General features: G+C 44.3%; 1 protein-coding gene across 1 annotated transcript in view; it reads left to right on the top strand.

Moving 5' to 3' along the window:
- The window catches only part of LOC106815337 (uncharacterized protein K02A2.6-like), a 25,238-nt gene extending 11,609 nt beyond the window's left edge, over positions 1–13,629 (top strand). The window contains exon 2 of the mRNA XM_014819782.1: positions 10,326–13,629. Coding sequence (XP_014675268.1) covers positions 10,600–13,629 — 3,030 coding nt within the window. The 5' untranslated portion in view covers positions 10,326–10,599. The remainder of the gene's footprint in view (positions 1–10,325) is intronic.
- Positions 13,630–23,097: the final 9,468 nt, after the last annotated feature.

Below are 23,097 nucleotides of genomic sequence, written 5' to 3'. Positions count from 1 at the left end.
GAAACCCAGCGATGATGCCTTTTACTGCCCCTCAATTCCGCCCCAGCCCCCGCCACCCTAATATTTCTATGGTAACAGCTTATGTTCGCATAACTGGTAAATGGATACGCACGGCCATAGCTACATGATATATGTTAAGATTCAAGATGAAGAAAGTAAATATTATATATTAATGGTACTAGTTATTATCTATTCGTTTAACAAGTTACATGAGAATAAAATCTAATTTAAACTAGGCCTATAGTTGCCGCGAGATGGCGGCGTGCAAGTGTAATCATAATCAAAAATGGCATCTGCCCTCATTCTGAAATCCTACAGTAGGTACAGGCTAAAATCCAAGTAAGTATATTCAGGCAGGCGATAATTTCGCTCAGCTGTGAGTTAACACGTGCATTGCAGGTTTGGCAGGCAACAATTATGATTAGAAGCGCTGCCCGTGTTTGTTGCGCTCATGCAAGCATTCACTGATTCATCATTCAGCCTTCGCCCAGGGGCAGGGTGCTATAACAGACTGCTTTAGAAACATCATATGATTTCAAGGAGCGTAAACCTTGTTCAACAAACATTTGCCTTTGCAATTAAACTGTGCAACTGTAGCTCACATTGACACAGGTATGGGCTCTAATAATAGCAAAAGCAGTTCAGTCCTTTGTTAACAGTCAACAAATCAATGTTTAACCCTCCTCTTGAGGGTCAAAAGGTTATCCGACACTTACTCTTCGCATGTCAGTGCGAAAGCATATTTCATGTCCTTTCAAATAAGCCATAAAAATGCGTAGGTCACTCGACGACTAGAACGATGTCTCCTTCGGTCAGGTTGTCTTCAGCTTTACTCCATTTTTGGCGTGGAGATAGCTTATGGATGCTCGTCATCCAACGTCGCCAGAAACCATCGACCATCGTATTGCATAGTTCACGACGTTGGGTACTTGTGGGCTCGGGAGACTACCCCTCCCAATCAGGAAGTGATTGGGGGTGATAGGCGGCTCGTCTAACGGTGATGAAGACACTGCGGAGATAGGTCGGCTGTTCAGGAGTCCGGAGATCTGGGAGAAGACAGTCTCCCATTCTACAAACGTCAGCTTCTCTGCCTTAACCATGTGTCCCATCGACTTCTTCACTTCCTGCACCATTCTTTCCACTAAGCCTTGGTGATGGGGTCCACCCGGCGGTCCAAACTTCCACTCAACCTTCAGTCTCACGGTCTCGGATTGGAGTTGTGCTCGATCTAGGCGTAAATGCAGTTCACGAATCTCATTATCAGCTCCACGGAAACAAGTTGCGTTGTCGCTGATGACGAGCGCAGGTGCTCCACGGATGCTAACGAAACGTTCAAAGGCTTGAAGAAACGCTGATGTGGACAAATCTTGGACGCAGGTCAGGTGAACAGCACGAAGGACAGCACAAACGAAGACGGCACAGTATCCTTTGGTAACTGTATTGCGATTCAACTTGACGAGGACTGGGCCCAGGTAATCTACTACCGTTGTACTGAATGCAGGCTTGAAGGGCATCACTCGGAAGACTGGTAGGTCAGCTATTCGTTGTTTTAGCGGCTTCCCACGGTATCGTGTGCAGATGGTACATTCGTGAACAACTCGTCTACACAGGTAAATGTCACCAACTCTCCAGTAGGACTTTCTAACTTCCACGGCCGTTCTCAGATGCCCTTCATGTAGTGTGTGTCTGTATCTCTCCTGTACTATGTGTAGACCAATACGGCTCTTCTTTGGAAGAAGGTACGAGTGTCGTATGTCGTATGAAAGCGGTGCATTGTGGAGGCCACCTCCGACTCTGTAGACCCCTTGCTCGTCCAGGAACGGTTGTAGTTTCATGATGTGGTTATCGTTAAAATCGATCTCCTTTTGGGTGTGGCGAATCCAGTATATCTCTGCTTCCTTGATCCTCTTATGTGACGGCCATTGAGAAATCTTGGTGGTAAGCTCCTTCATCCACTGGCTCTTGGGCAGATCTTTCAGCGACAATATACGTGCGGTCACCATAACTAGACGAGAGCAGCTGGAAAACTTCTTCGGGTCAACAAAGGGTTCAGCCTTGGACAGCTGTAGCGTAAGAACCTTGGCATTCCGGACGTGAAACTTCTTCAGCTCTGTATCTTCCATGTCTACTGGAACATTCTTGGGAGTCTCGGGCCAATAAGCTAGTGGTTTTTTTCAGGAATGTCAGTCCATCAATAACTTTCTGCATTTCAGTGGCGTTAACTCCGCGTGAGACGAGATCTATGGTATTCTGGTCAGTGGGCACGTATTGGATATCATCGTTGGGGTCGAAGTCTGCAGTTCTCTCACCAACACGGCAGCCAACGTATGAGCAAAATGATTTCGATTGTCCCCTTCGCCAGCTGATAGCCGTCATGCTGTCTGTCCATATCCTCCTATGGGCAATCTCCTGTCGTAGTGCATTCTCCACTGTGGTCATCAATCGAGATAAGAGTAGAATGGCATGGAGCTCCTTACGAGGTATGCTTAGCTGTTTCAACGGAGTTAGTCGTGCTCTAGCGCAGAGAAACGTCAGTTCTGCATCGTCGTCTTCTGCTTCGGACCATCTCAGCCATATTCCCATTCCCATGGCGTCATCAGAGGCGTCACTGGCTCCATGGAGTGAAACATTAGGCAATGGTGATTTACCGCGAAACTTTTCTGGGATAAGGCAACGTTCTATCTTGATAGTGTTAACGTCCTTTAGGTCTTCCTTCACAGCTTCCAACATAATGTGGATATCACTGTCTGAGTGAATAGGAGTGTCCCAATCGATGTTATCAAATGTCCAAAGTTTCTGAAGCAGTATCTTTGGTCGCACGAGGATCCCGGATAACATTCCAAAGATGTCTTAGTACGAAGTGGTTTTCTTCAGAATATTCCGTTTTGTTGGCGTAAAGTCATCGAACGTGACTTCTTTGACTTGCAACGTGTCGTCCGTCAAATTCCACTTCGTTCCCAGTACTGTCGTGTTACCATCAGCAGGGTAGTACTCTGTCACAGATTTCTCCCTTGTTCGAAAGCCACTTTCGGATTCTGAACCCTCCACTCCCTAGAGTAGCGGTAAGATTCTCCTTCAGTCGACTTGTCTTCTCCACGGTCCGCTCAGAGTCAGTCAAATCGTCAACGTAGAACTGGTCCGCAATGACACGTTTGACATCAGGATCATTGGGTGCGTTTTCCTTAGCAACATGGCGAAGAGCAATGATAGCTGCACCTGGAGATGGCTTATCCCCAAAGCTAACTGTGGTTAACTCGTAAACTTGGATCGGATCCTCTGGTCGTTCACGGAATATGTATCGGTGAAACCTAGCGTCATCTGGGTGAACTTTAACGGCTTGGAACATCTTGCTAATGTCGGTGATTACTCCAACTTCATATTCTCTAAAACGTAGTGCAACCTCGAATAGATTTGAGTTCATGTTGTTTCCTTTAGCGAGGTAGTCGTTGAGTGAGGGTCCTTGGTAGGTTGCCTTTCCGTCATACACAACAAGAACTGGTGTAGTCTGTGAGTCTTTAAGTACTCCGAAGTGTGGAAGAAACCACATTTTGCGATGTTATCTGCCGATACAGCCCATGCTACGCCGCGTTTGACTTGGTCCTCCATCTGCTAGCAATAGACTTCCCATTCACGTGGTTTGTTCTTGAACTGTTTCTCCAAGTTTAAGAAACGTTTGACAGAATAATCGTGATTGTTCGGTAACCCTGAGGTGATTTCCTCCAATCAAAAATTAGGCTAATAGGTAGGTTGGTAGACTAATCTGGTAGGTTCCATCCTCTAGCCTGGTTACGCTTTGCTGCATTGAGTCGGTTGCTATCTTATATTGGTCTTCCATGGTACACTTACAACGTCTCGGCTCGATACCTACACGGTCGATTCCCAGGAAATCTTCCATCTCGCTGATGGCTGTCACCTGAGTGAATTGTATGGTAGCGTTGCAAAGAACTTCACTCGAGCTATAGCCACCTTGGACATACCATCCCAATGGACATCTGACGGCAACAGGATCGTTGTCTGTGGTACCCAGGATACGTTCATCTGCTGTTAGTACGTCTCCGTTCTCGACGCCTAGCAGAATGTCGATCGTCTTGTCTTTAGCTTCAACGATACTGATATCATCAAGATGAGGGTACTGTCGGATTTGAGCATTACCGATGATGGGGGCGTCGCCGCATGGTCTCTTCATCTCAGTAAGACGAACACGTTGGAACGAACCATCTAGACTCTCTAGCGTACAATCTACTACACGAAGCTTGCAGGCGAGGGTGTCACCTCCAACTGTGGTGAGACTGAAGTCTTGCATTTGACCGCCGTGAGACTTTGGAAGGATTCCTTCACGTAAAAGCGATATCTGGCTGCCTGTGTTGAGTAGAATTCGTACCATCGTCTTCTTAGTACCATAACGTATGTAGCCATGACGGCCGGCAGTGCACATGTGATTCGATCGTTATCTCGCATGTTGCTTCCTACTGCGAGCGTGGGGTTAGAGTTCCTTTGTACTGCTGATTGGAATTCCCGCCTATTGACGTTCAGACCCTTGCTATTCCCTGCACCAGAAGATAGGAGCTTCTTATCGAAGTGACGATACCCATCTCGGCCGTAAACATTCGGGCAGACCGAGGAGAAATGAGTGTTCATACCGCACGTGGGTATTTGACAGTTTGTGGCAAATTGACAGTCATCGTGGTTGAACGGCCGTTTTCCTGAGATGCAATTATTATGACCACAGCGATGGCAGATATTATTAGCGTTCATGATGTCGAATTTCTCACTTTGCGGGAGCGTACAGAATTTATGACAGCCTTTCAAGAAGTGATTCGAGGTCTTAGGATGCAGTGAGCATTTCGGCGGTAGGCGATCGGTGCTTTCCCTCTGCGTACCAAAGTTCTTCTTCTCACCAACGTCTTTGCCCTCTCCGGGGGACATCGTAGAATGACTGGTCGATTTGTGATTCTTGTTCAGTGTACTTGCAGGTTGGGACTGTTGGTGCTCAGCAGAATTTTTGGCTTTCTGCAGGAGCACTAACAGAGAATGTAACCATCTAACGAGACTGGGTACGGATACAATAACAAGATTTCCCATGCTCTTTGGGTATCAATGCAAGACTTTATCTTGTTTCTCTCGGTTTTCCTCACCATCGATTCAACAAGCTGGTAAAATAGTTCAGTTTCCTCTCGGTGCCTGGAAAAATCTGTGAAAAGCTCCTTGAAACGTCTGTAATCCCGCAGGTCGCCAGAGAAGGTTGGAAATCTCAACTTCGCCATACGTGTGGTGGACTTATCTTCCCAAGGACGAGAAGAAGGGGGTCTAGTCCTGGTAGGTTCCGGTGGACTAGGCTTTGCCTGTTCGGATTTTCCGAGAAGTTCGTGTATCGTTGGCCATGCGCTGTCCAACACCTCGTTGATGTAGGCCTCCTCATCCTCCGCGATTTCACGTTCATTTTCGGTGGCATAATTCTCTGCTCTTAATTCACCGCACTTCAGCCTTATGAATAGCTAATTTATCGTTTGCAGGTCGTCCAGTTGTTGTCGAATGCGTTCCGAGTGATTTTTTAAATTCCGTATGCGGCATGCCAGTATAACCTAAGAGCGCAGCTCCCTCTTTGACTAGGATGGTGACCTTTCGTTTCGAAACAGCTCTTATGGCCTTAGCCTCCTTGGCAGATTCAGGCCTGCTCTCAGTCAGGGACGGTTTGACCTTTGCTGCTGCCATAATTTTACACTGTTCTGTGGCGCCCTCTTTCGGTGGTAAGATAAACTGTCCGCAGGATGACCATTCAACGATTCACAACAAAGACAGTCCTCTAAAATACGTCGGTGCGTGGCAACCATGCAGCCGTAACGTTCTCTAATTGTAGGTGTCGTATCAACGGCGTGCAGTGTGGTTATGGGCCGAACCGGCACTAACAGTTACAGTTACAGTTCATCTCTTGTCGTAATTCGGCATTGGCGTGGTACACAGCGTGATTGAATAAACTGTGACTGTGCTTACTTTGAATAATTTGAACACATTGAATAATGAAGACGTGTGTACTCGTGAAACAGTGATATATTATTCAATCGTGGAAGATTCACATTGCCATGAACACGCCGCCATTTCCATTGTTTACAAAAACATAAGCACCCCTAGCGGGCGATACCGAAAAGAAAATGCGTACTCCGGTGGAATGCCGCAACACCACCGCTAGGATGAGGGCGACAGCAAAACTCTTGGAATTGTGAAAAAGCTGCAAAAGGGTTGTAACCTGCTTTGCCACTCTCTCTTTCTCTCTCTCTCTCTCTCTCTCGCCTTCTCTCTCTCTCTCGCTCTCTCTCTCTCTGCAATAAAAAAAATGTTTGGTGAAATGATGTGTACGCAACTGCATATCTGCGTTATGGTAGCTACGCCCCTGCAAGATATGAGACACATACAACTTGATTGATAGTAAAACCTAGCCCCTCTCGTTTCTTTTTCTCTTCTTCCCTCCCTCTTCCCATATGCTGGGCTTCCCGTGTCAAAACGTAACATCAGCTGATGTTTTTGAGCTAATCAGAGGTTGGAGTGATGTTTCCAGTCAGCGGCTAAACCGTAAACGGAGGAATTGCTCCTAATACAACACATACACTACTTGAACAAGAAACTTCGCGAAAGTTAGCATATATTCGGATATTCGTCTCTTAAAATGGATAAACCTCGCAACAAAAAGCCTATATAGACCTACTGGTACTGTGAGCATACTTGCAGTGTGCAAACATCACGAAATGTTCTCATTGAGCCAGAGAAGTGCTACAAATATTGGGATTTCAAAATTACGTCTGATGTTGCTATGTCACACAGCTAACAGCTACGCTAGCACAAATAGTTCCTGGAACGAAAACACTATATTTGTTTCCTTATTGCACAAGTAATATAGATAACGATATTCATGATTTAAACAAATTCCACAATTTTGTAGTACTGAATAAACATATATAATAATGAATTATAACTTGTTTTATTATAGAAAAGAAATATTAACGATCACTCCGCTGTGTCCCGGATGTGTAAACATCACTGTGGCAGGCTTTCCAGCGGCCATAAAATTCCTAAAAATTCCTAAAATTTTGAGCTAGTCCTAAAATTTCTAAAAAACGTTAAAAATGTATAAATTCCTAAAAAAGGGCTAAAATTTTATTCAAATTCCTAAACAAAAAATTCACAGATATGTTTGGAGTTTTTGGTGATGAGATGATGAACTTTTGGTTTGTAATTATGTCTAATCAGTAATGGATGTTTTCTAGTTATCTTTATACAGAGTGAGTATTGTGACTCAGTCTACCAGTGATTCCCAAGCTTCAGTGTCTGATTATACGACCCTGTTCCTGGCTGGATGTACAAGACATGCCTAATTTGCATGAAACCTGATGATGTACAGTCGTATTGAGGACTTGGAGGATAGGAATAGCTGGTAGACTGGACACATACCACATAGAACTGTATCTGTAAGTTAACACGTTGATGTTTATGAAAGGTAAGTGACTTATTTTATCCCTAAAATGTTTCGATTCATCCCTAAAAATCCTTAAAATAGCCCTAAAAAAACAGAATTTCTCCCTAAAATTAGCCCTAAAAAAGTTGTCAAGGACTGCTGGAAAGCCTGCTGTGGTGCTACTTTCGTAAGAGAAGTAATTTCGTTTAGATTTTGAGAAGAAATGTTCTGAAAGTAGCAATACAAATGAGTTCTAGTGAATTTTTGCAACATAGACGAGCTCACAGTAGGTCTATATATGCATTTAGCTGCGAGGTTATGCAACTTTAAGGACCTCTATGAAGAGTGTAAACGTTGTAATCTTTTGAAAATAAACCATCATGTAAGTACAGTCGGTGAGATATCTAATATTGACAGTGTTGAGAAACGTCACGAATTCTATTTTTATCTTCCAATCACAGGTCGGAACAATTCCTCTGTTTAGCCGCATGTCATACACTTACAGCACAGCCCTTGGAATGTTTCAATAAAAGAAATATGGTCAATAAACACGAAATGTATTTAGTAGGTACTAAAGTCTTAATATGTTTCTCTACTGTCTTTCACCTATTATTGCCGATAACTTCTTGTAAATGCCGTTCAAATGCTCCTCTGCAACACACAAGTACACCGCACGCACGCATGCCGCTGTGCACAAGCAACAACAATAAAGAGCAGGTGGGAAAGCGTGATTGCAAAATTCGCACAGCGTTCGCTTCGTTTCACACTAGTATAACAGCATAAATAGACCAACAACAGCTAGCCTCCCTTTTGGTATCTATGCGTAGCTAAATGTTCACGTGTTCGATTTATAACGCCAAGGGGTCGAAATTTGATTTTTATTATGGTATCCATTCGGGATACCAGGTATTGAAATCTGGTATCCCCCCCAAAGATCTGGTATCCCATTTTTTGGATAGTAATTTAAACAATGTTGGTATCCAAAATCTTTAAATATGCAATAATAGCATTTGAAAATTATTAATATGTAATGTAATTATTATATAAAAACATGAAAACAGATTCACAGATATGCACAGACAAGTACACTGCAGACGTATTGTCTGGTTCGCTTGATACAATGTATAGACATCACATTTATGATCAGATCGCGCGCAATTGCTCTACGTGCACTCGCTCAGATGCGCTGCCGTATAAAGTTGATAACTCAACAACCACTATCCCGATTTTGACGATTTTTTTTTACTATCCTGGCGGATACCAAGCATTGAAATCTGGTATCCAACACAAGAATCTACTATCCCGCAGATATCGGGATACCGCTAATTTCGACCCCTGAACGCTGCCTTTTGGTCCTGCCTACTCCAGCCAGAGATATCTCGTGAATTCCGGCACAAAACTTCCACTCCGCGAAATTGTAAATGGGACGAGGTGCCTGTTTAAATATATGCGAATAATGGCGGCGCATTGCATGCCAGGATGAGCTGATGCCTGCCTCCGAGCTCCATTTTGTGGCTCCCAAGCCAAGTATACTAGGCGTGGGCATGATGCCACACATGCGACTAGCAGTGCTGCCACTTTATACTTTTGTTAAAAGTATTATACTTTTTTTTAGAAAATATACTTTTTATACCTTTTTCATACTTTTTTCATGCAAAAACACTTTCACATACTTTTTTTTGCCAAAGATGGTCAAAAGTCTTCTGACTTCGCATTTAGGTACACTATATTAGATGAGATTAAAGATGTGCTTTGCTAGTCTTGTTGCAGAAGTGATGGTGTGCTCTGTTCAGTGGAGTGTTTTTGCTCTCGGGCCTAAATTAAAAAATTGTTTGTTTGCCCTTTTCCGACTCACCATTTTTGTAGTGGGTATAGGTAGGTAGGTAAATTATTTTATTTTATTTTGTTTTCTGAGTAAGTACACATTAAATGTTAGTGTTAATTCAGACTTGTTCATCTGATGTGTTTGTGTTTCCAAATGTATACATTCACCACACTTAGTTTGCATGCATATTGTGTAAGGTATTTCAATAAAAATTTATTTGTATATAATGTTCTATTGACTAGTTTTTTTTTACATGTGTTGCGTTAAGCATGCTGATTTGCAAAGTGAACCCACTGTCCAGATGCTGTGTAATTATGGATCAGAGAAGCATTCTCCCTACAGCTGAAATTATGGTAGAAAACACGTTCGGTCCGGTGGCATCTACAGACTCAGGCTTTGTTTGACTAGTACTAGGCCTACCCGTGATTGTTGATATACTGTGTAAACGTATGCTTGTAGTTTCGTTTCATTGTCCAGAGTGGTTCCGGTATATAAATGTACCTGTCAGTCCCATAATGCATAGCGATGTACTAAAGGTATTCGGAGTAAACATGGCGTAAAGACTTGACTCGGGATCTGTGTTCGTTCCTTTTAATTGCGTTCGAACCTACACGTTATCAACGATGGGGACACACCACACACACACAACAAACAAGCGCTGGAACAGCGCAATATGAGGAAAAGTGAGTCGGCGTTCCAACGGCCATGGCCGAAGCAAATTTTCAGATACCACCACCTTAGTAGAGTGATGTTCTGGCAATGTCCCGGAAAATTTCAAGAAATGGCGTCGCCAGTTAGCAACTCTATTGGCAGCCTCCGTGCGGACGCAAAGGACAAACCAGTTCAAACGGCCTATAATTTTGAACTGTGCAGGACGTATAGTTTCCGAGATCTATGATCAGTTAACATGGGGAGAGGCTGGGGACAAAGATGACCCCGTGAAAGTGTTGGACGCCTAGGCGACATATTGTAACCCCCGTAGCAACGAGGTGCTCGAGTCACACAGATTTTGGAACGCACCGTTTCAAGATCCGTTCGACAAATTCTTGACAGATTTGAGGACACGTGCATCGATGTGCAACTTCAAGGAAACTGACAGGATGCTACGAGACAAGATCGTTTTCAGCGTAACTGGTAAGCTACAAGAACTGTTACTACGTGAAGAGAAATTGACACTTGACAGAGCTATCACGATATGTAGAGCGTTTGAACGGTCTAACAAACATGTGAAGGAAATTCGTGATGCTACTTCCGGTGCACAGAGGGTAAATAAAGTTGGCCCTAGGCCTAGGCCCTAGCCCTAGGCCTGCTAAAGAGAAACATCAGAATGCACACAGAACACCGGAAAGGTAATAGGCCTGCAGACAAATCGAACATAATTAACTGTGATTTTTGTGGCTATGACCACGAGAGAGGGAGAGAGAAGTGTCCGGCTTGGGGACAAATATGTGACAAATGTAAGGGGAGAAACCACTTCAGGAAAAAGTGTAAGAGGAGGGTACATGCTGTAGCCCAATCCCCTGAATATGATGAGGAACATGATGAAGCGTGGTTGATGGCGTTCAAGAACAAGAAGGAACATGTTGCAGCAACCATGCTAGTGAATGACAATAAAGTGAAGTTCCAATTAGACAGTGCGGCGGACGTCAACACGATTTGTCAGAAGCATGTGAGAAAAGACCAAGTCGGCCCAACCAAAATTCAGTTGAACATGTGGAACAAGACTAAGGTGAAACCTCGTGGACAATGTACTCTGAAAGTCAAGAACTGTCGCACGAACGAAGAATCAGATGTCGTTTTCATCGTGGTTCCAAATGGACTGACCAATCTGCTTGGTTTGAAGACCATTCAGGATCTTGGTTTTGTGACCATAAATGAAGATTGTTTCATCTCTCAGGTCAAAACTCCACAACTTGGTGATATAGGGGAAGCCACCCTGACCATCGACAAGACAGTACCCTCGAAAGTACTCCCATGTCGGAAGATACCTATCGCTATAGAGGAGCCGGTGAAGGAGGAGCTAAACAGACTAGTCGACAAAGGTGTTTTAGTTCCAGTGACTGAACCCAGTGAGTGGGTAAGTCAGATGGCCGTTGTGCACAAGTCTAACGGAAAACTGCGTTTGTGCATAGACCCCCAGCCATTGAACACCGCCCTGAAGCGTGAACATTACCGACTATCTGTTCTTGACGACGTCCTGCCAAAGCTGAAAAACGCACGTGTGTTCAGCAAGTTAGACATACAGGAAGCATACTGGCATGTTCGACTAGACGATGCATCGAGCATTCTCACAACAATGATCACACCATTTGGTCGCTATAGATGGACCAGACTACCTTTTGGATTGAAGGTATCTTCAGAAATCTTCCAACGGAAATTGGATGAAGCCTTGGGTGATCTAGACGGTGTGTTCAGCATTGTGGATGACATCATTATCGCCGGATGTGGTCGAAGCCAAGAAGAAGCGGAGCGTGACAACAAGAGAAAACTGGAGAAAGTCTTGCAGAGGTGTGCAGAACAGCACATACTCCTGAACCCAGACAAGCAACAGACGGGCCTCAGAGAAATTGTGTTCCATGGACATCGAATCACCAGTGAAGGTGTAAAAGTAGACGAGTCGAAGGTACAAGCAGTGCGTGACATGCCTGCACCGACTGACATTGCGGGTGTTAGACGTCTGTGTGGGATGGCCCAATATATGTCCCGGTTCGTCCCAGATTTGGCCGGAACACTTGAGCCACTCAGAGCCCTGACACGGAAAGGCACAGAGTTCATCTGGTCGCCAGAGTGTGTGAACGCATTTACAACTCTGACAAGAAGCCTGACCGAAGCTCCATGCTTGGCATACTTTGATGTATCTAAAGAAGTAGTGATACAAGTGGACAGTAGTCAACATGGTCTTGGCGCTGTACTCTTGCAAGATGGCCGTCCAATAGAGTACGCATCGCGTGCACTGACACCCAGTGAACAGAAGTGGGCACAAATCGAGAAGGAAGCTTTGGCAGTTTTGTTTGGTCTGGAACGTTTTGACCAATACACCTATGGCAGACCAGTAAAGGTGGAGAATGACCACAAGCCACTAGCCTCAATCTTGAAGAAACCACTCAGCATGGCGCCAAAGAGACTCCAAGATATCATGATGAGATACAACCGATATGACGTCGAGTTTGTGTTCATAAAAGGCGTGAACTTGGTATTGGCAGACACACTCAGTCGAGCACACCTGGATTCTCAACAGGGAAATCATGACGATCGTCTACGCATCATGGCAGTGCAAGTGTTTGGCAATATACCTGATGCACGTCTCGAGGAGATTCGAGAAGCAACAAATTCTGATGACAGTTTACAAGTCATCATTGAGCTGATACGTGAAGGATGGCCAACTGAGAAGACGAACATTCCTTCTTGTGCATTACCATATTTTGACCTCCGTGATTCACTAAGTTGTGTGGACGGAATTATAGTCAAAGGTGAAGCAATTGTAATCCCATCAAAACTGAGACCGAGTATAAAGGCGAGACTCCACAGCGCACATTTGGGCTATGACAGTATGTTGAGACGAGCCCGTGGAACTGTATACTGGCCAGGGATGGCTGGTGACATAAAACAATTAGCTGACACATGCGAAACATGTCAAGAAGGAAAGCCGAGAAACTCGCGAGAACCATTGCGACAGCATGAAGATGGAGATGCCCCCTGGCAAAAGGTGGGAATGGACTTATTTGAAGTTCTAGGGAAACACTACTTAGTGGTCGTCGACTACTATTCAGGTTTCATAGAAGTTGAGCCAGTAGAATCAATGACAAGTGCCAGAATTGTGAAGATTCTAAAGAGACAATTCGCAAGATTTGGAATACCACAGCTGATTATGTCAGATGGTGGTCCGCAATTTGTTAGTGCGGAATTCAAACATTTTGTCGAGACATGGGGAATCAGACACGAGACATCGTCTCCCATGCACCAAAGTGCCAACGGCAAAGCGGAAGCAGCCGTGAAGGTGATGAAAAATCTTCTCACGAAGACCCAAAAGGATGGAGGAGATCCGTATGAAGCGATACTGGAGCAACGTAATACACCCCGTCAGGATATATTGCTCAGCCCAGCAGAAATGATGTTTGGTCGGAAAACAAGAAGTTTTCTGCCAAGCATAAACCGACAACCCACAGACAAAAGAAAGGTGGAAGAAAGACGACTCCTGAGAAAGAAGTCCGTAAAGAAACATCATGACGCGAAAGCGAAGAAACTCTCAACGTTGAACGTCAACGACACAGTATTCTTCCAACACCTGGAAGGAAGCATGCAGTGGAAACCCGGAAAGATTGTGAATTCCCCGTGGGTCCCAGGACGTACGAGGTGAAAGGTCCCGATGGTGCTATTTATAGGCGGAATCGCATACATATGAGACCAACGATGATCGACACGACACCAAAAATACGTGACAGATCCCCCTATCGGAGCATCATGCGCGAGGAGAATGCCGTTCCGGTAACAACCAGTCCTGATAACTCGACTACAGTGGTGACGAACATGCAGGAAAACTCAAATGACAGTAGCACTGGTACTAGTGAGAACAAGCAAGAACTGGTAATCAGTACTCCCATACCAGAGAGTAATGCAAATTTCAGACCCAAACGAGCGGTGAGAAAACCCTCTTATCTGACTAGAGTGACTATGTTCAGTAACTTTCATGCATGGTATACTCGTGTACTACAAGTAGTGGACATGACATGTGAATATGTTTGTGTTTTCATGTTTAGTATTTCATATCAGTGAAAGTGGAAAAGACTTGTACTGAATTTGACAGTGAGTTAATTTTACAGTGAGTTTTGTTAATCAGTGACAATATTTGAAGCATCGTGAATTTGGTGCAAAGACTGAAGTTTATTTGTTATATTTCACGTAATGTTTGGTTCACAGTGCAGAAATTCAATAACGTGCATTATTGTTACATTTAGCTTTATGGTAAAGTTTATTTTTCTTTTAAAGTTCTAGAAATACTTTAAACCTAAAGAAAAGGGGATGTTGATATACTGTGTAAACGTATGCTTGTAGTTTCGTTTCATTGTCCAGAGTGGTTCCGGTATATAAATGTACCTGTCAGTCCCATAATGCATAGCGATGTACTAAAGGGATTCGGAGTAAACATGGCGTAAAGACTTGACTCGGGATCTGTGTTCGTCCTTTTATTTGTTGAACCTACACGTTATCAACAGTAATATCTACCACAATTTTAGCATATTTTAAGTCCTTTTCAAATTCATAAGTTGTTGATATTGGATCATCGTAGTGAGCTTCAAAGCTCTCTGTACCAGTTCTTGTTCTCAGCGAAACTTTGACGTGCCCGCCGCCCAAGGCATCGTCCACTTCTGTGGATACATTGACACCGCCGGTTACAAGATCGACAACATCTATCCACCTTTGCTTAATTGATTTTTTTATTATTCTATTTGTCACCAACTTTGTCGTGATCTTGCTCCATCGACACGCATAAAAGAATCAATCATTTGTAAAAAAACGAGTCCGTACGTACCGTAATAAAACGCTTACGTACGCTTACGTACGTAACGCTTAGGCCAAACAAAAAAATACCTTTGGTTCGGGTCACATGGATTGTGAAAATTAGGGTAGGTAGGTAGGTATTAAAAAAAAAAATTTCTTTCCTGCAAAAACATGGGTAGGTAGGAATATAATTTTTTTTCTTTTCACAAGTTAAATATAGGGTATACAGCTTGAAATGCAGGAGCCACGAGATGCAAATGACTTGCAGCTGCATGTACCATTGCTGCAAGTCATGACATTGTTTTTGTGACAGCCAAAGAAGACAGAGGACAAAAATTGTAAACTTCACAAGGAATGGAAAGGGTAGCCCAGTCCCAAGTTTGGGGAAAATGAGGGCTACCATTGTACAAAGTCTTTCTTCAGGACAGAAGATTCAGGAATGCCAATTTGGATCCCACAACCTGATATGGTGTCATCTGGAATCAGAGATTGGGAAGGAGAGGACGAGACTCGTTTGTCAAGACATGCCAAACCAAAAACACTAGAACCCCAAAATTGTGGACTGGCAGATCCAGAAGAGCAGGAAGAATAAAATACATGGACACAGACAAAATTCTGAATCTGAAAATACTCTGTGGATATTGTGTATTAATTCTCTTGATGGACATCCATACATAGTACTACATGGACATTTTCAAATGAGTAAACTTTTTTTCTGTAGGGCATCTCATTTCAATACATTTTTATTAGGGGTGTAACGATGCATCGAACTATCGATAACTATCTATATTTTTTGTCTCGATGGCAATGCATCGATGGTAAAGTGAAACACGATATTTATCGCAGATAGTATACTAAACAATCGATATTTTTCGATTGTTGCAAAATGTGAACACCTGGATAGTAGTGTTAGGAATCGCTTCAAAAACGGAGCTAGATTAATTGTCCCTTTGAACGAGCGAGTAACCGAAGTGTGAACGGCTCTGCGGCTGCGTATAGCACGATAGCATGCGTATACTAGCCTCGTCTACACGACGAACCTTAACTCAAGTTAAGCTAACTCGAGTTAAGCGTTAACTCGAGTTAGCGATTATGTAGCGTCTACACGACGAACCTTAACTCGAGTTAAGCTAACTCGAGTTAGCGATTATGTAGCGTCTACACGACAACACCCGATAGCGATTATTACCGATTTATTATTCGTGCGTGCGTGCGTGCGTATGTAAACGTGCGTGCGTGCATGCGTGAGTGCATGCGTTATCATTTTCACTGATTTGTTTATTTATATTATTATATAATTTTATATTATTATTGAATTTTATTTATTGTCCACGTGTTTTTTCACTAACCTACGTATTTTTTGTACGCAACCTTCCTGTACAATATATGAGTTCCTTTTTATGGTATTAAATAATTAATGGCATCTACTGTGATAATTTCGCTATGCTTACATATGTGAAAAGTCTTTTGTTTTTGTTTTGTATCCTCCGCATTCTTTGCTTCTTCCTGCTATGTTTTGTTGTTATTAATTTGATCAATTTATGTTTGAGCTTGTTGAATGTTTTAACTTGATGTATCTTGCATAATCCTTAAAGTTGTACAGTATCTCCTTGCTCATTCTATATTCATTGTATATTTGTTTCATTACATATTTGTTTACCTACACTTTTTCTCATTGATTTAAACTGCTTGGCTATTACTGCTTGAATTTGACATAACGTGCTCTCCACTTAATTGCTGCTTATATGAAATTCTTGCATTACCATTATGTTATTCGGCGCTGTTTACGTTTAATCTACCCTTGGGGGTGGCAGACTAGATGACTTAAGTGTCCTTCGCCACTCCGTGCTTAACTGATTAAAATTGACTTCTTACATGTAATTATGTTTCTTTTATAAGCGATGTACTTCTGTATTTATGTATGTCTTAGCACAAATAACCTGTTTTCAATCTTCATCTTCAATGCGTGCGTGCGTCGCATGTGCAACGTACACGTGGCGTGCGTGCGCACCTACACGTGCGTGCGTGCGTGCGTGTGTACCACTCTACAGCGTGCGTGCATGCGTGCGTGTGCACGCACACGTGGCGTGCATGAGTGCAGTGCGGTGCGTGTAACGCTGGCGTGCGTGCGTGCGTGTGTGAAGCGCGTGTGCATGTGGGCACGTAGACGTGGCGTGTGGCGTGCGTGCGTGCGTGTTACGTACACGTGGTGCACGGTCACGATCCGTGCATGCGTGCGTGTGTATACACGTGCGTGGCATGCGGTGCGTGTGACGTACATCCGTGCGTTGCATGACGTGCGTGGGCGTGCGGTTGCCTCTACACGTGCGTGCATGCGTGGTCGTGGGCGACGGGTGGACCGTGCGTGCATCGCGTCGTGCGTGCGTGTGTCCTTACACGTGCGGTGCATGCCGTGGTTTGCACGTACCGTGATGCCGTGCAATTGCGTGCGTCGCGTGCCCGCGTGGGAACGTACACAGTGCGTGCGTGCGTGGCCGTGCGTGCTTGTGTAGGTACAGCGTTGTGGGCATGTGTGGTTGCGTGCGTACGTGCGTGTGTGTGCAGGTACACGAGTGCGTGCGTGCGTGGCATGCATGTGCCCGTAAGACGTGGCCGTGCGTGGTGGCGTGTGCACGTGCAACGTACACGTGCGTGCAAGTAGCGTGCGTAGCGTGCGCGTGGACGCTGTACCCGTGCAGTGCGGTGCAGATCACCGTGGGCGTGCTGTGTAGGTACAAACGTGTGTTGCATGTGTGCGTGCGTGCGTACGTGGCGTGTGTGTGTAGGTACACGTGCGTGCCGTAGCGTACATGCAATGTGCAACGTAGACGTCGTGCGCCGTGCGATGGTGGTGTACCTAAACACGTGCGTGCATGGCGTGCGTGTGCACGGTAGCACGTGGCGATGCATGGACGTGCGGCGTGCGGCGGTGTGTAAGCCTACACGCGGAGGAGTGCGGCATGCGTGTGCGTGTGCAACGTAACACGTGCGTGCATGCGTGAGCGGTGCGTGGCGCGTGGGACGTTACACAGTTGCGTGAGCGTGCGTCGCGTGCTGTGCTTGTGTAGTAACACGTGTGGCTATCGTGTTGCGTGCGTGCGTTAGTGCGATGTGTGTTGCAGGTAGGCACGTGCGGGTGCGTGCGTGCATGCATGTGCACCGTAAGATAAGTGCGTCGTGCGTGCGTGTGCAACGTAACACTACACGTGCGTGCATGCGTGCGTGCGTGCGCGTGACGGCTTACACAGGGTGCGTGCGTGCGTNCGGGCCACCCCTCTTTCCTGCCGGGTGGTGTTTTTCCGCCCCTTACAGGGTTAGGGCTTGAAAAAATAATTTTTACTTGCACCTACCTCTGTTGCTGCGACGACCTCTTAAATGTTACGAATCCGAAGCCGCGCGACCGCTTGGTCGCCGCGTCGCGCATGACGACGCATTTGACGATTTCGCCCCATTGATCAAAGTAGGCCTTCATGCTTTCATCGGTCGATTTCCGATTCAAGCCACCGACAAAGAGCTTCGTGCCCTGCTCATGCTCATAATCCTGGAGGAGGAATCGCAAACACGTCAAGTACGAGATGGAGGAGGAGGAGGTGGTGGTGGTGGTGGTGGCGGCGGCGGCGGCGGCGGCGGCGGCGGTGGCGGTACTCCTTCAGATGCGATTCTCCGGTGTCATCGTGAATGCCACGAACAAGGATCCTCTTCACTGCCATATAAGCTCTGGCTTCCTCGACTCTATATTACAACTACAGTATTGACAGACAGGGAATTACAATTATTAGCGCATACACCAGTGTACTGCTAACAGCTCATTCACTAGTTGAGGTAAATGACCAGTCTTTTTATGTATAAACCGTTGATTCCAATATACAGATGACATATCATTGCCTTGATGCTTGTTTAATTAATTATACTATAATACTTATAATAATTATAATAATACTTTATTATCTTTTATAAAACTTAATGACACACGTTTAGTGCAGGAGCCCAAGGGGGTCAGCCTAGCTGGAAAGGAAACCAATTTTCATGCATATAGCAATGATTCGTGTACATACTAGGGCTGTAACGATACACAAGCCTCTCGATTCAATCCGTATCTCGATATTAGCCTCTCGATTCGATTCCTTCGATTCGATTCCCCAAAATATTGAAATGTTATCTTATTTTTTATATTTTTATTATTTTGCAATAAAAACTTAACCAAATATTCCTTTCTTTTTTCTCAATTCTCTACTACTACTACTACTACTACTACTACTATACTACTACTAGTACTACTATTATGCCAAATTGTTAAATCGTACCCAGGGTACCCTCCGATAGTACCCTGGGGGACATAGACCCTATCAGCCATAGTAATGGATACATGCTAGCAATGAGACATATGATAATGTGGGTGCCTGCGCCTGGTGGCTTATCTGAAGATGCTTATGAATTTGCAATGAAAAATTACTATATTAGTGTAAATAAATTACAAGTAGAGTCGGATTAAACAACTATTTATTGGTCGGTGGGTGGGCAACAAAACATTTTGGTGGGCAATCAGATTTTAGGACTAGCAGCCTACCCGAGCAACCAGACATTTATGTTACTGTTACTTGACGTACGTGCTGTTATGTTGATGTTGAACTTAAAAACAATCAGCCGATCAAATGCACTCCCCATATCATGTGATCAATGCCAGTTGCATCCATAGAAATCTATAAATAACTATGGTTGCATCGACATATTAAAGCGCTCGTTGCCCAGTGGATTACCGTTGCCCAGATGCTAGTTGCGGCGAGTAGTACTAGTAGCGCGTGCGGCTAGTAGCGCGTGCGTGGGTTTTCAGTTGCTTTCAGTTGCGTTGAATCGCGGTGAATCGCCGGTGACATAAGCCCCGCTTAGAGACGTACATGGGGGAAAAGAATGTGAGTAAATAAAAAAAAATTTCTGAAAATTGAAATAAAATCATTTGAGTCAGGCCGATTTTGGTGGGTCGGTCGGGTAAGGGCAAACAAACGATATTCTAATTTAGGCCTCAGCTCTCTGCTGTCAGTGACCAAATGACAGAGCATTGCAGTATTTTCCCTGTATTGACACGAGCGAGGCAGGCCGCCTCGCTCAAATTCTGAGCTGCCTCACTGAAATTTGTCAAAAAAACCGCCTTGCTGACGAAACATTTGGCAACTAGAAAAAGAGATTCAAGAGTCTCATACAATGTGTCCAGAATGCAGCGAATTGCACAATTTTTACACACATTTTCTGGGGGGACATCCCGCCGGCACCCCTCTAGCTTGCCAAGCACATGCACTCCTTGCTTTGCTAGGATCTTGAAACACACAAACACCACACACAAATTTACTGCCTCACAGACCTTTTTCGCCAAGGGACTGCATTGCATATTCCAAACTGAGGGTTCAAGAGACAACTCCTCAGGACATTGCACACATCATTCCTGAAGCTTGTTTACATGCTGCACATAGGCTATAATGTATTCGATAATAAGGTATAGGGTAACAAGTGACTACAAATGGTAGGTTGATACAAATTTATACTTTTTTAATACTTTTTTTAGACAATTTTGATACTTTTTCTGGACAGATTTTATACTTTTTTTGTAATATCCTGAGTGGCAGCACTGGACTAGGTTCATTGGCCAAAACAATAGATATACAAGCACCTCGTCCCATAACTTACAATTTTGCGGAGTGCGAAGTATCTGATACGAGATATCTCTGGCTGGAGTAGGCAGGACCAAAAGGCACTTATAAATCGAACAAGTGAACATTTAGCTACGCATAGATCTATACCAAAATGGAGGCTTTGTTGGTGCATTTGTGCTGTCATAGTGTGAAACGAAGCGAGCGTCGTACGAATTTTATGATCACTCTTTCCCATGCTTGCTCTTTATTTTTTATGTTTGTGCACAGCGGCGTGCGTGCCGTGTACTGTGTGTTGCAGAGGAGCATTTGGAAGGCAAATTTAAGGAAGTTGTCAGCAATAATAGGGAGTAGAGAAACATTAAGACTAATAGTGTTAAGGGTTCACCACGTTAAATAATTGGATTGTAGTCATGACGAATACACGTTTTTGTCCAACTTTAATCTGTTTAATATTTTTCAACCGTGTTCATACATACAGTGCCATCTTGAACCCGCCACAGAGCTATCTATCGGCGGCGAGACAAATTAAACCTCTTTCATGAATAGAAAATCAGACAAGTCATAACATCCCAGGGGACATCACACGACAGGGATGTCGATAAAAAATTTGTAATTCTATATTAATCGGCACATACTAAATAGTTAAACAATCCACAATTAGCTTTCAGAAACAAGATATTCAACTATATAAACTCAAAATGAAAGTCCATATTCAGGATCCTTAAAGCGAGATTAGTGGACTTTAGAGTTACACAAACTTTAGAATCATACATCACAAGTCACATCACACTGATTAATTATCAAGTCTCTCATTGTTCTTCATAAGTAAGATCAGTTTGGTGATAGGACGTTTCAGCACATGTCCATCAGATAATTTCACTTCAACAACTCTGACGAGATTGTCTTGTCCATAGTACACCTCAGTTATTTCAGCCATTTTCCACTGGCCGTGTTTGGTGTTATCATCAATAATAAGCACAATGTCACCTTTGGTAATGTTCTCTCTAGCTGATGACCACTTGTGTCGTGGTGACAATCTCTGGATGTTGCTCATCCACCGTTTCCAAAACCCATCAACCATGGAATTACAGAGATCGCGTCGCTTACGGGTATTGCCAATGTAATCCTCACAGGGTACTTGTGGACACGGAAGATCGCCCCTTCCAATAAGGAAGTGGTTTGGTGTAATTGGCTGGTCGTCAAGTGGAGATGAGGACAAGGCAGTTAGTGGTCAACTATTGAGTAATCCTGAGATTTGAGTGAAGATCGTTTCCCATTCAACGAAGGTGAGCTTGTCGGCTTGGACCATATGTCACATCGACTTTTTGATCTCCTGGACCATTCTTTCTACAGTACCTTGATGATGGGGTCCTCCAGGAGGTCCAAACATCCATTCCTTATTAAACTTTACACCGAACCTGTGACTGGTCTAAGTGTAGTTGTAACTCTCTGATCTCATTGTCTGCTCCCCGGAAGCACGTAGCGTTGTCACATGATAAGTCTGGCAGCTCCACGAATACTAACAAAGCGTTCAAGAGCCTGGATGAAATCTTGCATCGACAGATCTTGAACACAGGTGAGATGAACTGCTCGAGTTACAGTACATGTGAAAACTGCACAGTAGCCCTTGGTGACCGTATTACGAGAAAGTTTGACATTAACTGGTCCCAGATAGTCTACTGCAGTTGTCAGGAAGGGCGGAGTACACGGTTTGACTCTGAAGTCAGGCAGGTCAGCCATCCGTTGTTGTAGGGGCTTTCCTTTATAGCGTCGACAAACTGCATTCCAGAACGACTTGACGACATAAGTTAGTATCCCCTATGATGCAATAGTTCTTTTGGACTTCAGTAGCAGTTCGAAGATGTCCACCGTGGAGAGCATGTCAGTGTCTCTCACGGGCAATCAGCAGACTGATGTAGCTCTTCTTTGGGAGAAGGTATGGATGCCGTATATCATATGAGAGGGGTGCTCTGTGGATGCGACCACCAACTCTGTACACCTTCTCTTTCACGTCTAGGAAGGGATACAACTTCATTATCTGGTGATTGTCGAAGTTTATGTCTTTCTGGGCTTGTCGGATTCAGTATGTCTCACCTTCTTTGATCCGCTTCATGGAAGGCCACTCGCATAGTTATGTCGTCATCTGCTTCAACCATAGGCATTTCGGCAAGTCTTTTAAGGACAATATTCGCGCAGTTACCATGAGGAGTCTGGTATTGGCTCGTCAGTTGTCAAGTTAACTGCAAGAACTTTGGTGTTCTTTACATGGAATTTCTTCCGTTCGATGTCATCTTTAACAACAGGAATGTTGGTTGGTGTGACTGGCCACATGTCGGGTGGATGTCTTAGATAGACAGGCCCTTCAGTAACTTTCAGCATGTCGTTGGCTTTGACCCCCTCGTGAGACCAGATCAATAACATTGTGTTCACTGGGAACGTAGGCTTTGTCTTTGATAGGGTCAAATTCTGTGGTTATCTCTCCGACACGGCAGGCCACATATGAGCGGAAAGATTTTGACTGACCGCAGAGCCAACTTTTTTACAGTGGACATCAGGCAGGACAGGAGTAGAATAGCTTGTAGCTCTTTACGAGGCATGCTGGACTGTTTCAGCGGGGTCTTGCTCTTGCACATACAAAGGTCACGTCACCACAGCCATCTTCTCCGTCTGTCCATCTCAAC

This window comes from Priapulus caudatus, unplaced genomic scaffold, assembly GCF_000485595.1.
Source record: "Priapulus caudatus unplaced genomic scaffold, Priapulus_caudatus-5.0.1 Scaffold1092, whole genome shotgun sequence".
Taxonomy (NCBI): domain Eukaryota; kingdom Metazoa; phylum Priapulida; class Priapulimorpha; order Priapulimorphida; family Priapulidae; genus Priapulus; species Priapulus caudatus.
Note: the sequence above shows the minus strand (reverse complement) of the source record. Positions and strands in the feature narration are given on the sequence as shown.